The 14,128-nt window shown below is 37.4% G+C and overlaps 1 protein-coding gene across 2 annotated transcripts in view; it reads left to right on the top strand.

Annotated features, from left to right (window-relative positions):
• Positions 1–14,128, top strand: part of FBXO28 (F-box protein 28) — a 64,837-nt gene that overhangs the window by 35,820 nt on the left and 14,889 nt on the right. For both annotated transcript variants that reach the window (XM_020982181.2, XM_020982182.2), the window contains exon 3: positions 2,224–2,362. In XM_020982181.2, the coding sequence (XP_020837840.1) occupies positions 2,224–2,362 (139 nt within the window). The remainder of the gene's footprint in view (positions 1–2,223; positions 2,363–14,128) is intronic.

The following is a 14,128-nucleotide window of genomic DNA, read 5'->3' as shown; positions in this document are numbered from 1 at the left end:
CCAACTCTCAGGATACTCTTCCATAGACAGAGCAGCCGTATAACCAAACACCACCAACATACCTCCAAGATAGACTAAAAACATAACTAAACCTAAAAAAATACTTCTGAAACTTACAATAATCGCACATCCCAAACCCCCACTAATCACCAAACTCAAACCACCATATACAGGAGAAGGCTTAGAAGCAAACGCTACAAAACCAATAACCAACAAAAAAGAAAACAAATAAACTATTATTATGCCCATCATTTCAGTATGGATTCTAACCATAACCTATGGCATGAAAAACCATCGTTGTCTTTCAGCTGCAAAAACTAATGACCAACCTACGTAAAGCACACCCACTCATAAAAATCATTAACAGAACCTTCATTGACCTCCCAACACCATCCAACATTTCTGCCTGATGAAACTTTGGATCCCTACTAGGAACATGCCTAACAATTCAAATCCTCATAGGCCTCTTCCTAGCCATACACTACACCCCTGACACCCTAACTGCCTTTTCATCCGTAGCCCATATTTGCCGAGACGTCAGCTACGGCTGACTTATCCGTAACCTCCATGCCAACGGAGCATCAGAGACAGGAGGACCTGTGTACAAATCTCTTGATCTCTTAGTGTTTTAGGCAGCTCTGTAAGACTATCTGTTGCCAAGAAGGCACTAGCCTGCATTGATAGGAGTTTTCGCACTTGGGAGTTCCTTATACTGGGTAAAATCACTGGTCCAGTCCCTATCTTTATCTCTAGATTAGATGACAACTAAGGTCCCTTCCAACTCCATATCTCTGATCCCTTAATCACATTTTTGGCTTACCTGGAATAAGCCTCTCTGAATTTAGCTAGATTGATGCTGAAATGATAGATATGAAGTCTATACCAAGGCCATATTCAAAACTAAAGTTTAGGCCTAGACTTTGAGAACTCAGGACCACCTCCATTCTAGTATAAGGCATTAAAGTCCACTAAGAGGACTTTAGTGGAATAGAGGCAATACAATTCTTTTTGTCGTTGTGGGTTTTTTTTTTTGCCTCTTCCAATCAATCAATATGCACTTAAGTATCTGCTTACGTGCCAGTCTTCTTAGATGCTGAAGATACAAAGACAAAAGTGAAAATAGTTCCTTCAAGGAATTTTACAGTCTAGCCAGGGAAACAATATGTACATATATAAGTATATACAAAAATGATGCAAGATGATTGGATCTAGGGTGTGGGGAAGCATTAGCAGCTTTGAGCATCAAGGAAAGATAGTGCTTAAACTGAGCCTTGAGGGAAATCAGGAATTTTGAGAGATGGGTGTGAGGTAGGTAAGGGGAATAGCCTTTTCAAAGACATGTAATTGTGACAGACTAGTTTAACTAGACCACAGTGTATGTAGAGAGGAACAGTATACAGTAAGACTGGAAGGTAGGTTGAGCACATGTTATGACGAGATTTAAATAACAGAGTTTATATTTGATCTTTAGGTAATAAGGAGTCACTGGAATTTATTAAGTAAGAGAGTAATAGGGTCAGATTATAGTAAAATCAGTTTGGCAGCTGTGGGAAGGATGGTTTGAGGAAATGAGAAACTTGACCCAGAGAGACCAATCGGGAAGCTACTGCAAGAGTCCAGGCTGAAGGTACTGGGGGCCTAAACTGAGCTGATAGCTATTTGGGTGTGGGGAAGGGAACAGATGCAAGGGGTAGAAACAAGATTTGGCAACTGAGTATATGAGAGTGAGGAGTCAAGGATGATATCAGTGTAACCATTTAGCAATGAGTGCTAGCACATGTTAGGATATATGGATGTAGTAAAACTTTATCATTATTATTATTATTTTCAGTGAGGACCTATGATTTGACGAGTGTAGGCACTCTGATAAGGTAACCCCTCTCCTAAAGCAGATCAACAGCTCTGTAGCTTACAGTCTTAGAAATGCTTGGGCCATTGAGATACATACTAGTTTGTCCAGTGGCACACAGCCCATGTATGTCAGTGAGGACTTGAATTTAGGTCTTCCTGACTCTGAGGCCATCTCTCTTAACTTCGAGGCCACTGTACCTCTCCACACCAACCATTTGTTTACAGTAACACATTAACCATGACCTAATAATAATTTAAACCATTATTCTTTAAATAACATGGCATGTAGTAGTAAAGTTGTTTCATTAAGGCACTTAGGCTGCTTGAAATTTTAGTCTGTAGTGCTATTGATGGTTGCCTTTTCTGTTATAGGAGAGAGTCAGAAAGGAGAAATCATTCATTAGCTCGTCATGCGGACATCCTTGCTGCTGTAGAAACAAGGCTCTCACTGTTGAATATGACTTTCATGAAGTATGTGGATTCCAATCTCTGTTGCTTCATTCCAGGAAAGGTAAAATAATGGCTTACCCTAGAACTGGGAGACTTAAGTACTGCCAAATGGTGGATCCTGTTTTTGTAAAACTGTTTTGACAAAATGCAGGATTTTGCCGTTTTCAACAGAAATTTCCTCTGGCACTCAACAAGTTTCTGTAAATTGGTTTGTTTGTATGCATGCACACACACACGTCACTATCTAAGTATATAATCTTTCAACTAACCAAAGGCTTAATGATGTCCCTAAATTTATCAATGTTTCTATCAATAGAACTTGTGTTATGTTTTTCATATTGTAGTAGAAGAAAAAGTGTTTCGGAAAGACACACTATAGAGTTCCAGACTTGGAGTTGTGGAGGGAAAAATGCTTTATTGAGACACATTCAAAACTAAGTCCAGCTGATATTTAACATAGAAATAGGCATACCATGTCCCTTTCATTAATATATTTTTAAAACGTCCCAGGAGTCAAAGTATCTTATGTATGCCTCAGGTGTCCCACTTAGATCAAATAAGATAATATTTATAAACCACTTAGTGTAGTGCCTCACACATAGTAGGAGTATATAGATGTTAGTTGTTGTTGTTATTATTATTATTATTATTATCATTATTATTACTTTGTGACTTTAAGTCTCCATGATCTAAAGTCAGGTAGATTTTAGAAAAAAGGAGAGGTTGTGAAGTTGAAGTTTATTTTGCCACTTATTGTAATTTTTGCAAAAAGCTTTAATAAGGAAAAAGGTTGAAGCTAGTAGTTGATGAGGTTTAGGAATTATATATATGTGAATTGTCTCTGCTACCATTTTTCTCTTATGATCCATGGATAAGTGACAATACAACTTGTTAAATTCCACTCAAACATTTACTTTCTGCATGACCCTGTGTGATTTGCCCAAAATCACACAGATAGTAAGTGCAAGGCAGCTACTTGAACCAGGACCTTTGATTTCAAATCCAGTGTTTATGCCATTTTATTATGGTATTCAGCAGTAAAACCTATGGCCTCAGGTGCCTATATACAAATGCACAAATCATACATAACAAAGTTAACTCTAGTAACTTAGGTAAATTTGACCTTATGCATATCCATTAAAATTGGTGGGATATGGGGCCAGCCCAGTGGCGCAGCAGATAGAGCTCCAGTCTTGGAGTCAGGAGGACCTGAGTTCACATCTGGCCTCAGACACTTGACACTTACTAGCTGTGTGACCCTGGGCAAGTCACTTAACCCTGATTGCCTCACCAAAAAAACAAAAAAAAAATTGGTGGGATGGGTTTGGATGGTAGGTGGGATACTGGAATACAGCTTTAGCAGGCTATATCTTATTCAAAAGAAATAGAATAAATAAAATGGAGGGACCAAAAAGTATTGTATAGTAAAAAGATATATATATGTATATATGTATGTATATATGTATATATTTAAATGAGAAAACCTGGAGTGGGGTAGAAATGGGAAGGAGAAGCATGGTGACACACATTTTGGTGAGCATTAATAGAGAAAGGAGAAAAAAAACACCAGGAAAAATGTATGATTGAAGCAACAACCAAATCAGTGCAAGAGATAAGCTCAACTGGATAATAGATATCCACTGTCTGAAAATTAGAGAATCGGATTCATTTTTTAAAAGGCACAAGAAAAATAATTAGGAAGATAACAGTACAACCAAATGCATTTTTGTGAGGCAACATTGAAAAAATGTATAAAAATGGAAAACAGCCTAAAAGACAATGAAACTTTATGGAAGGCAGCAAAGAGCAGAATAATTGTAAAAAAAGAAAACTCTGAAGATAATGCAAGTATATTGGAAGAATGACCTCATTTCACCGTAGCACAAAAAAAAATTTTAGAAAAAATATGTAAAGTCACAGATCAAATTTCAGAATTATCAGTACATCCTTAACACAGCAAAAAGGAAAATAAATCTGGCCATTGTATCTCAAGACATTTTCAAGTAATGTTTATTTCAAGCAATACATTTATTCCTTAAATAAATATATTTTAAGAAATTATTCAAGAAAACCTTCCAGAGCTACCAAGAACATGTAACATTCCAAAAAGAAAGAATTCACAGAAATCTTCCAAGGAGAAATTTAAAATTGAACTCACCCAGACATGTCATTGTCAGATGTCCCATAGATATTGTTAATTCAGCATGCCTAAAACTGAACTAATCTTCATCCCCACCCCCACCCTCACCCCATACCCTGACTTCTCTATTACTGTCTAGGGCACCACCACCATTCTTCAGTCAACCAGGCTTACAACTGAAGTGTCATCTGCAAGTCCTTACTCTCTCTCATCCCTCATATCCAAACTGTTGCCAAGTCATGTTCATTCTACTTTCAAAACCTCTCTTATATATGTCATTGCCTTTCTTTGGCTCTTGAAGTCCTCATAACCTTACCCCTTCCTACCTTTCCAGTATTCTTACGCTGTTTTCCACCATGCAGTTTACAATCCAGTGATATGGGCCTACTTGCTGTTCCTTCCATAAGACAGTGTATCTTGTAACTCTGCTGAAAAATTTTCACAGGCTCCCCATGCCTAGAATGTCTCCCTCTTCCCTCTAATGCTAATGCCTTTCCTTTGAAATTGCTCTAATTTACCCTGTATATATCATGTGTGTACATAGTTCTTTGCATGTTTTCTCCCCATTAGAATATGAACTATGTGATAGCAGAGATTTTTTTTTACTTTTTTTTTTTTGTATTCCCAGACCTGAACACAGGACATAAGACAGAGTAAGTGCTTAATAAATATTTATTGATTTGGACAAATAAAAAATCCTTAAAGTTGCAAAGAAGAAGAATTAAATTAATTATATACCACCAACTATTGTTCATTATCACCAGATTTGTCCTCTCTTTCAAAAATAGAAAAAGCTAGAGAAATTGGAACAAGACATAATTTATCAAAAAAGTTTGGTTACAGACACTGTTGTGAAATTAAGTTATGTTACTTCCTGCTAAATATAGCAAAAAATAGAAGATAAGTGAAATATAATATTTGTAATATTAAATGTAAACAGACTAAGTTTTACTATTAATGAAAAAAAGATTCAGGTATTTCATTTGAAATGCTATTCATGTAATAGCCAACTAAAAAATGACTGTAATGATGATATTCAGTAAATTCAAATCAAACTGCATTGAGAAATAGGAGTATTTAATATCTTAAAAAGGAACAATTATGAATGTTTTTCTATTTTAAATTTATATGTACAAAGTCAAATTCATAAAATACCTTACACATTTACAAGACACAAGAATAGAATATTAATCAATGTTAGTTAAGCAGTGTCAACACATAATTGGTTCTCCCCACACACAATGCTAGTGCCTTTCCCCTGAGGTTACCTCCCATATATATACCTTGTATGAACATAATTATATGCATGTTGCCTTCCATGACAATGTGATCTCTTTTGAGGGCAGAGGTTGTGTTTTTACCTTTCTTTAGATCCTCATGGTTTAGCACAGTGCCTGGAACATTGTAAGTGCTTAATAAATGCTTGTTGAATGGTGGAATTTGTTTTGCTCTACTGACTATGCATATTTGTAACAAGAGTTTTGTTTTTCTTTTTTTTTTTCATTGGAAGGGGAGGGGGAGAACATAGATTTTTGCTCATTGAAAAAATTTTAATTTAAAAAATAAATACTTGTTTCTCACTGACCTTTATCAAAATATAATCATCAAGCAAAAGGATAAACACAGGTTACAAAATTAAACAGATTAATGAATAAACTATACCATGCAAATACAGTGGAGATGTAATGAAAAAATCAGGAAAAATACCTTTTTCTCAAATAAACACAGGGGGATTATGGGAAGATATCAGTGTGACAGAATTCAGAGATTCCCTGATCCCATGAAAATACTCCATCAAGGCTTAAAGATACAGTAATCTAAGGGATGGAAAGAATTACCAATAGACTTCCTTGTCTAACCCAAGAATCTACAGAGAATACCACAAAGTCCAACAGAAAGATCCTGATATAGACACATTTGGGCAGATTGAGGACATAACACAGAGAGTGGAGCATAAGCAATCTCTGGAGCCTTTGAGGGAAGTCCCAGCATTCTTTGCTTACACTCTGTGGCACCAAAGCTCAACATAAGGCGTGCCCTCTGGCTGCTGGAGAGCAACTTTGAGGCATTCTGTGTGGGTCCAGCACATCACTGCCTGCCTGAAGCAAACAGCATCAGAGCCCAACATTCCCCAAGTCAGTGGCTGGTTATCTGAGCCCAGCTGTGGAGTGAGCAGCCTCTGGGCATTCTGGACAGGTCCAAGTGTAGCACTCCTGGACTGAGCCAAACAGATCTGAGGCTGGCCCAGTCACAGTAGCACCTAAACTCAGTCCTAGCCTAGCAAAGAGAACATTACAGTTAGGGCTTACTGTGGTACCAGTGGCCTGAACCTAGCTGTAAGAGAAAGAACATAGACAAAATACAGTCCTTGAAGCCTATGACTGGGACCTAACACAACAGTACTCCTTGATCCCCTATCATCTTGGGGAAGGACCAGCTTCCTGTATTGTATATAATAGGTAATATGATACAACAGGGAGAGTCCCAGAACCCTAATGACAAGAGAGAGCCCCCAGGCAGAACTCAACACCAGAATAGCCTTGGAACCCCTTGAAGGAAGGATCTAATCTAGCCCATTATAATTAGCATGAGGCAGGCCCTACCCACCCCACTCAGTTTCAGAACTTGACCCAACATTGGCATTATGGCCACAGGAACTGTTGGAGTTGCTGGAGGAAATTAAACAAGAGAGAAAGAATGGGAAAACTAGGGAGTAAAGAATGGCAAGGAAAATTGATATTTTAGAACAGATGATGGAACACCTCACTAAAGAAATGAATGTCCTTAGTAGAAGTAGAATGGACCAGACAGAAAATATTGACTCAATAAAACAAGAAGAAATATAAGACAGAATCAGGAAATAGAAGAAAATATGCATCAGTCTTCACTCTGAGTCCGTCATTTCTCTTTCTGGAAATGGATAGCATGTTTTATCGTGAGTCTTTTAGAATTATGGTTGGTCATTGTGTTGATCAGAGTTACTAAGTCTTTCACAGTTGATTATCATTTTTTTTTAAATTTTTTTAAATATGGACTTTCCTTTTTCAGTTCTAAATTCTCTCCTCTTGCCTCCTTCCCTATCCAATGAAAAGGCAGAAAAACCTAAAACCTATTACGGATATGTATATTTATGCAAAACATTTCCAGATTAGCCATGCTCCCCATACCCCCCTTAAAAAAAAGCAGGAAAAAAATGTGCTTCAGTCTACACTCTGAGTTCATGAGTTCTCTAACTGGAGGTGGATGCCATGTTTCATCATGAGTTCTTTGGAGTTATGGTAAGTCATTGTGTTGATCAGTTGCTAAGTCTTTCAAAGTTGACTATATCTTTACAATATTGCTGTTACAGTATAAATTGTTCTGGTTCTGTTCACTTCACTTAACCCTGATTGCCTCACCAAAAAGCAAAAATAAAAAATAATTCATTATTTATGGTGCCTTTTAATAAAATATAATTTTCCTGTTTATCTCTTTTAATTAGATTTGCTTTTGTTTGAGGTCATGCCTACCTTTTTTACTGCAGCTGAATCATAATAGATTCTGCTTTGGCCCCTTATTTTAATTCTTGTGTGCATCTTTTTCTTTCAAGTGTATTTCTTGTAAACAGCATATTGCTGGATTCTGGTTTTAATCCCTTCTGATACCCTCTTCCATTATGGGTGAGTTCATCCTATTCATGCTACATCCTATTCTGTTATACATATCCTTTTCTTTTTAACTCTGTCCCCATTTAAAAATCTGTTTTATTCTGACCATTGTCTCCCTTTATCTACTCACCTTCTTATCTCCACTCCCCTTTCTCTAAATCCCTTTCCCTCCTTCCCTGTTGGGTAAAATTAATTTCTGTACCCAATTGTGTGTCTATGTGTATTCTCCACTCCTCGAACCAGTTTAGATGAGAATGGGCTTCATGAGTTGTCCATTCTCCTACACACACTTATGCCTTCCCCATTGTATATCTTCCTTGCATATCTCAATTATGTGAGATAATTTTCTCTTTTTTTCCTGTCCTTTCCCCCTTCTCCCAGTGCATCTCTTTCTCACCCTTCTATTCTTTTTTTAAAGATCATCCAAACAGAATCATACCCAGGCTCTTTGTTTAGTTAGGGGTCACTCTACACGCCCTGGTGATGATAAAGTTCTTAGAGAATACATGTATCATCTCCCCATATAATAATGAAAACAGTTTAACTTCTTTTTGTCCCTTATGATTTCTCACTCATATTTACCTTTTTGTGCTTCTCTTGAGTGCTGTCCTTGAACATCAGATTTTCTATTTGGCTCTGGTCTTTTTATCAGGAGTGCTTTAGAAGTCCTCTATTTCATTAAATGCCCATTTTTACCCCTATAGTTTTATACTCAGTTTTGCTGGGTAGTTTATTCTTGGTTGTAATCCTAGATCTGTTGCTGTCTGGATATTGTGTCCTTTATAGTGGTGGCTGCTAAATATTGTGTGATCTTGATGATGGGTCCATGATTATTGGATTCTTTCTTTCTGGCTTCTTGTAATATTTCTCCTTCACTTGAGGGTTTTGGACTTTGGCTAAAGTATTCCTGGGAGTTTTCATTTTGGAGTTTCTTTTTAGTGGTGACCAGTGAATTCTTTCATTTTCTATGTTGCCATAAGATATCTGGTTCTAAGATATCTGGACAGCTTTCCTTTGTAATTTCATGAAATATGATGTCTAGATTCTTTTTTTCCCCATGGCTTTCAGTAGACCAGTGATTCTTAAATTTTCTCTCCTCAGCCTATTTTCCAAGTCAGTTGTTTTTCCTATCAGATATTTCATGTTTTCTTTTTTTTTTTTTCAGTCTCTTGACTTTGTTTTAGTATTTCCTAATGTCTCATGAATTCCTTAGCTTCTATTTGGCCAATTCTAATTTTTAAGGAATTACTTTCTTTAATGAGGTTTTGTACATATTATTTTCAAACTGTTCATTCTCTTTCCATAACTTTCTTGGATAATTCTCATTACTTTTCCCATTTTTCCTCTGTCACTCATATGACTTAAATCAATTTTTTTTTGCCTTTTTTTTTTAGCACTTTAACTTTTCTAAGAGTTTTTGATGGGTTTGTGTCCAATCTTTTCTTTTTTTTAAAGGCTTTTGCTTGTAGGTATTTTCAAGCCTTCTGTTTGAGTCTTGAGCTCCCCTGTCAACCGTAGTACCTCTTTATAGTTGGGTTTTGTTTTGTTTTTGCCATTTTCTTTGCCATTCTTCCAGTTTCCTTCTTGAATTTGCACTTTATGTTAGTATTGGATTCTGCTCACTTCTGGGGGAATATCTGGCCTGAGTTTCTTGTGCTTTCACAACTCACTCTGAGAAGCTTCAAGTTTTCAGTGCTTCCATAGTGGTATCATCTAGGGAGAAGTCTTTTCACAGCTCCCCTGATCTGAGCTCTGTAAGTTCCTGACCTAGGTTTGAATCTATAGGTTTGTGTGTGGCTGTGTTTCAGTAAGCTGTTGCTGGATTCAGTCACTGTTAGGCTGCTAGGTTTTGTAGAGCAACCAAACTGCTGGCTGCCCTTTGGAAGGTCTCTTGCCCTGGTTTTTCCACTGCAGGCTTATGTGCTAGGCTAAAGGTTAGAGCTTAAGTTACTGCTCTGGTCTTGTACTCAGAGCCAACAGCTAAGTTTCTAGAATTTATGCACAACACTCAGCTAGGATTGCATGCTCAGTTATACCCACACCTCGTCACCTGAATCTGTGACCCAGAACTGGGTGATAAGTGAGTGTATTTCTGTAACCGTGTGTGTGTGTGTGTGTGTGTGTGTGTGTGTGTGTGTGTGTGTGTGTAGGTTCAGATGAGATTGAGGTTCACTCAGGTGTCAGCACCTCCTTCCTATCCCCTCCTTGTATTATCCCCTCCTTGTATAGATGCCTACCTATGCACTCTTACTATGTGATATTAGGAAATAATTATGAGATGATTTTCCTTCTTCTCCTCCAGTGTATTCCTCTTCTCTTCTCTTTCCAATCTTATGGTAATCAAGACATAACAGAACTACTACCAGGCTTTGTCTAATTAGAATCTCTCTGTGACCCTTGATTGTAGGTTTCAGAGGAGACCCATATTTCATCTCCCCACATTAGAATGTCAGCAGTTTATCCTCATTGTTCATTCTTATTTACCCTTTTAATGTTTCCTCTTTCTCTTTTATGTTTCTCTGTGTTTGAACTTCAAAGTTTGTATGCAGCTCTGGTATCTACATCAGAAATGCTTGAAATGCCTCTTTTCATTAAAGGTCTATTTTTCCCCTATAGAATTATACTTAGTTTTGCTGGGTAATTTATCCTTGGCTAGAATCTGTATCCTTTGCCTTTTGGAATATCACATTTCAAGCTCTCTGCTTCTTTACATTGGTGGCTGCTAAACTGTATAATTCTGACTATAGTTCTTCAGTATTTTAATTCTTTCCTTCTGGCTGCTTGTAATATATATATTTTTTAACCTGGAAGCTCAGGATTTTGGCTATAATGTTTCTGGGAGATTTCTTTTGGAACATAACTGGTAGATTCTTCTTATTTCCTTTTTAGTCTCTGATTTTGAGAGATCTGGGCAGTTTTTTGGGGTTTTTTGTAAGATTTCTTGAAAGATAATATCTGGGCTCTTTTTTCAAGTAGTCCATTGATTCTTCAGTTTTTTTTCTCCTCCATCTGTTTCCTAGGTTATTTGTTTTTGCTATGAGACACCTTACATTTTCTTTTCAGTCTTTTTACTTTAATATTTCTTGTTATCTCATTGGAGTCATTGATTTCTCCTTTAATCAGTCAATCAGTAAACATTTATTAAACACCTAATATATGGTACCAGGCACTCCAAAACTGAAACTATCCCCTTTATCATTTCTTACAGCATAATACCATCCTGTCACCTTCATATACTATAATTTGTTCAGCCATTCCTTAGTTGATGGGCATCCCCTCAGTTTCAAATTCTTTGTGAAGAGCTGCTATAAATACTTCGTACCTGTGGGTCTTTTTCTTCATTCTTTGATCTCTGGTCTGTGAAAATGATTCACTGTGAGTTTTTTTTTTCTTGTATTTCCCCATCAGGATTCTGTCTGGTGCATTTTCTAGATCTGTTTGGAGGAGTTTTGTGTGGGGAACTCACTATACTGCTTCCTGCTATTCTGCCATTTTAGCTCTACCTCCAGAGCCTTACTGTGTTAACTTCTCTAATGATGATATAAATGTATGTTATAACAGTTTTAAGATATCACTTCATACATATCAAAGAGGGGAGATTTTTAATTTAATTTTAAATAACTTAAAGTAATAAAACTGTGTTGGCAAAGCTGTGTGGAACTAGTATTCAGTTAGATCTTTGGTAGGACTATAAATTAATATTTCTCAAGATCATTAAAATTGTAAAACTAACTATAGATCCATTGATCCTAAGGGTGTAATTAAAAATCAGAAAATTTTACCATGTTCCAAAGTAGTCATAACTGCTTTATTTGTAATAGAGGAAAAATAGAAAACAATCTATGTCAAATGAGAAGTGGGCAAATTAACTGTCATATATCAGTGTAAAGGGAATATTATTAGGCAATTTAAAAATGACAGATTTCGGGGAATATTTTGGTGGCGCCGTGGATAGAGCACTGGCTCTGAAGTCAGGAGGACCTAGGGTCAAATATGGTCTCAGACACATAACACTCACTAGCTATGTGACTCTGGGCAAGTCACTTAACCCCAATTGCCTCACACACCTACCCTAAAAAAAAAAAAAGACAAATTCAAAGTACATAAAGAAATGAAAAAGCACAAAAAGAGCAGAACTGGAAATAGCAACATACTCACTGACTACAACCGTTTAAAGGGAAGAAATGTTATAGGCATACACAGTTAAAAAAGGACAAACCAGAATAGGACATGAAGATGTTTTCAGAGTGCTAGATATGTTTATTACTAAATAGTTCTGATTATGTTATTATAAGAGGATGTGTTTTTGTTTCATTGTTGTGCTGTGACATATTTCAAAATATTATTTAAATAGGTAGTGCTCTTAACATGTCCTGTAGGTGTTAACTGGTTGAGAAGTGTCAGTATTTCCTTAACTGTGTGTCAGCAAAGAGAGCAGTACTCTAATCTTTCTCTCCCACCCCTTCAGGGTTAGTTTTCCCTTAAGAGATATTGAAACTGGAGCAGTGAGGTGGCGCCGTGGATAGAGCACCAAGCTCTGAAGTCGGGAGGCACTGAGTTCAAATCTGGCCTCAGACACTTGACACTTACTAGCCGTGTGACCATGGGCAAGTCATTTAACTCCAATTGCCCACCAAAAAGCAAAAAATAAAAAATAAAAAAGAGAAATTGAAGCCATCCAATCAGTACTTGATCGACTCAGGAAACTGAAGGCTTAGGTTATTGACGTTATTTCCTGGTCTCCTGAGTATAAAACAGCCCCGGAGGAGCTCCTGGCACTTTCCGATGGTTGGCCATTGACCAGGATGAGCAGCTCGGGAGGGAGAGCCTCGTGTGATATCCTTCTGCTGTGGCTAAGTAAATCCACTTTTGTTGACTATTGAATTTTGTTCCAGTGTCAAACTGAATCAGGCCCATCCAAGAACAGCTAAATGGGGTGCAAACAGACTTTTGATATGAAATGCAAGAGTGGTCAGAGCAGTGGCCAGGGAAAAAGTAGCAGGAACTGAGGAGAGAGCGCCCAAGGCAGAGATTAGGCTGGCATAAAAGGAAACTTACTCTAAAAAAACTTTTATCTTGAGGTCTTCAGATAAAATTAGTATTTTGAAATCACAACTCGCAGAAGAATATATGGGAAGCTCTTGTACTTTATGGTCATAGTAAGCTTTCTGAGGAATTTACCATTCTCATCTTTTTATTTTTATTGTTTGTTATAATTTTGTTGTTATGAAACTGATTAGTCGTGTCTGACTCTTTGTGACCCCACTTGGGGTTTTCTTGGCAAAGATACTGGAATGGTTTGCTATTCCTTTTTCCAGCTCATTTTAAAGATGAGGAACTAAGGCAGACAAAGTTAAGTGACTTGCCGAGGGTCACACAGCTAATAAGCATCTGAGACAGGATTTGAATTCAGGTCCTGCTGATTCCAGCACCTGCACTCTATCCGCTGTGCTACCTAGCTACCCCCTTGTTACAATAACCTCTGTCTGATTTATTTTTGTCCAGCTGACTAAAAGTATAGAATTGATACCAGTTTCTAGGCTGTCCAGTACAGAATTGTAGGGTTCTGGGTGGGGCCCTGCTCACATAGAGATAAATCTACATAAGGTGACAGTAAACTGTTTGTGCCCCTGTTGCCCTGACATAAGCATTAGGTGAAAAAAGAGAGAATGGGGGAGATGCAGAACTTAAGACAGACTATACCCTATGTGGCCACCAGAGGGCTCTACCCCAAGAAATGACCTGCAGGGATAAGATTTGCAGGCTTAGTGAAATCGGGAAAGAAAGAGAGGCTATATAAGCTTTTAATGCACTGGACCAGCTTTATTTACTCTCTGCCTTTAGGCTCCTCACTTCTTTGAAGGTGCCAGAGACATGAATGGGGAGAAAGTCTCAGAAGTTTAGGTGAAAGACAAGGTCATCCAAATCTGTTTCCTTTTCCTAAGACTAGTAGTCTTATGCCGAGAAAGGAGTGTTTTTAATTATTTTGACCTTCCCCTACATAAAATGTTGTTTTGACTGTATTCTAACTGAAGTGGTA

This window comes from Phascolarctos cinereus, unplaced genomic scaffold (genome assembly GCF_003287225.1).
Source record: "Phascolarctos cinereus isolate Bilbo 61053 unplaced genomic scaffold, phaCin_HiC Scaffold_5;HRSCAF=322, whole genome shotgun sequence".
Lineage (NCBI taxonomy): Eukaryota > Metazoa > Chordata > Mammalia > Diprotodontia > Phascolarctidae > Phascolarctos > Phascolarctos cinereus.
This window is presented reverse-complemented; position numbering and strand designations above follow the sequence as displayed.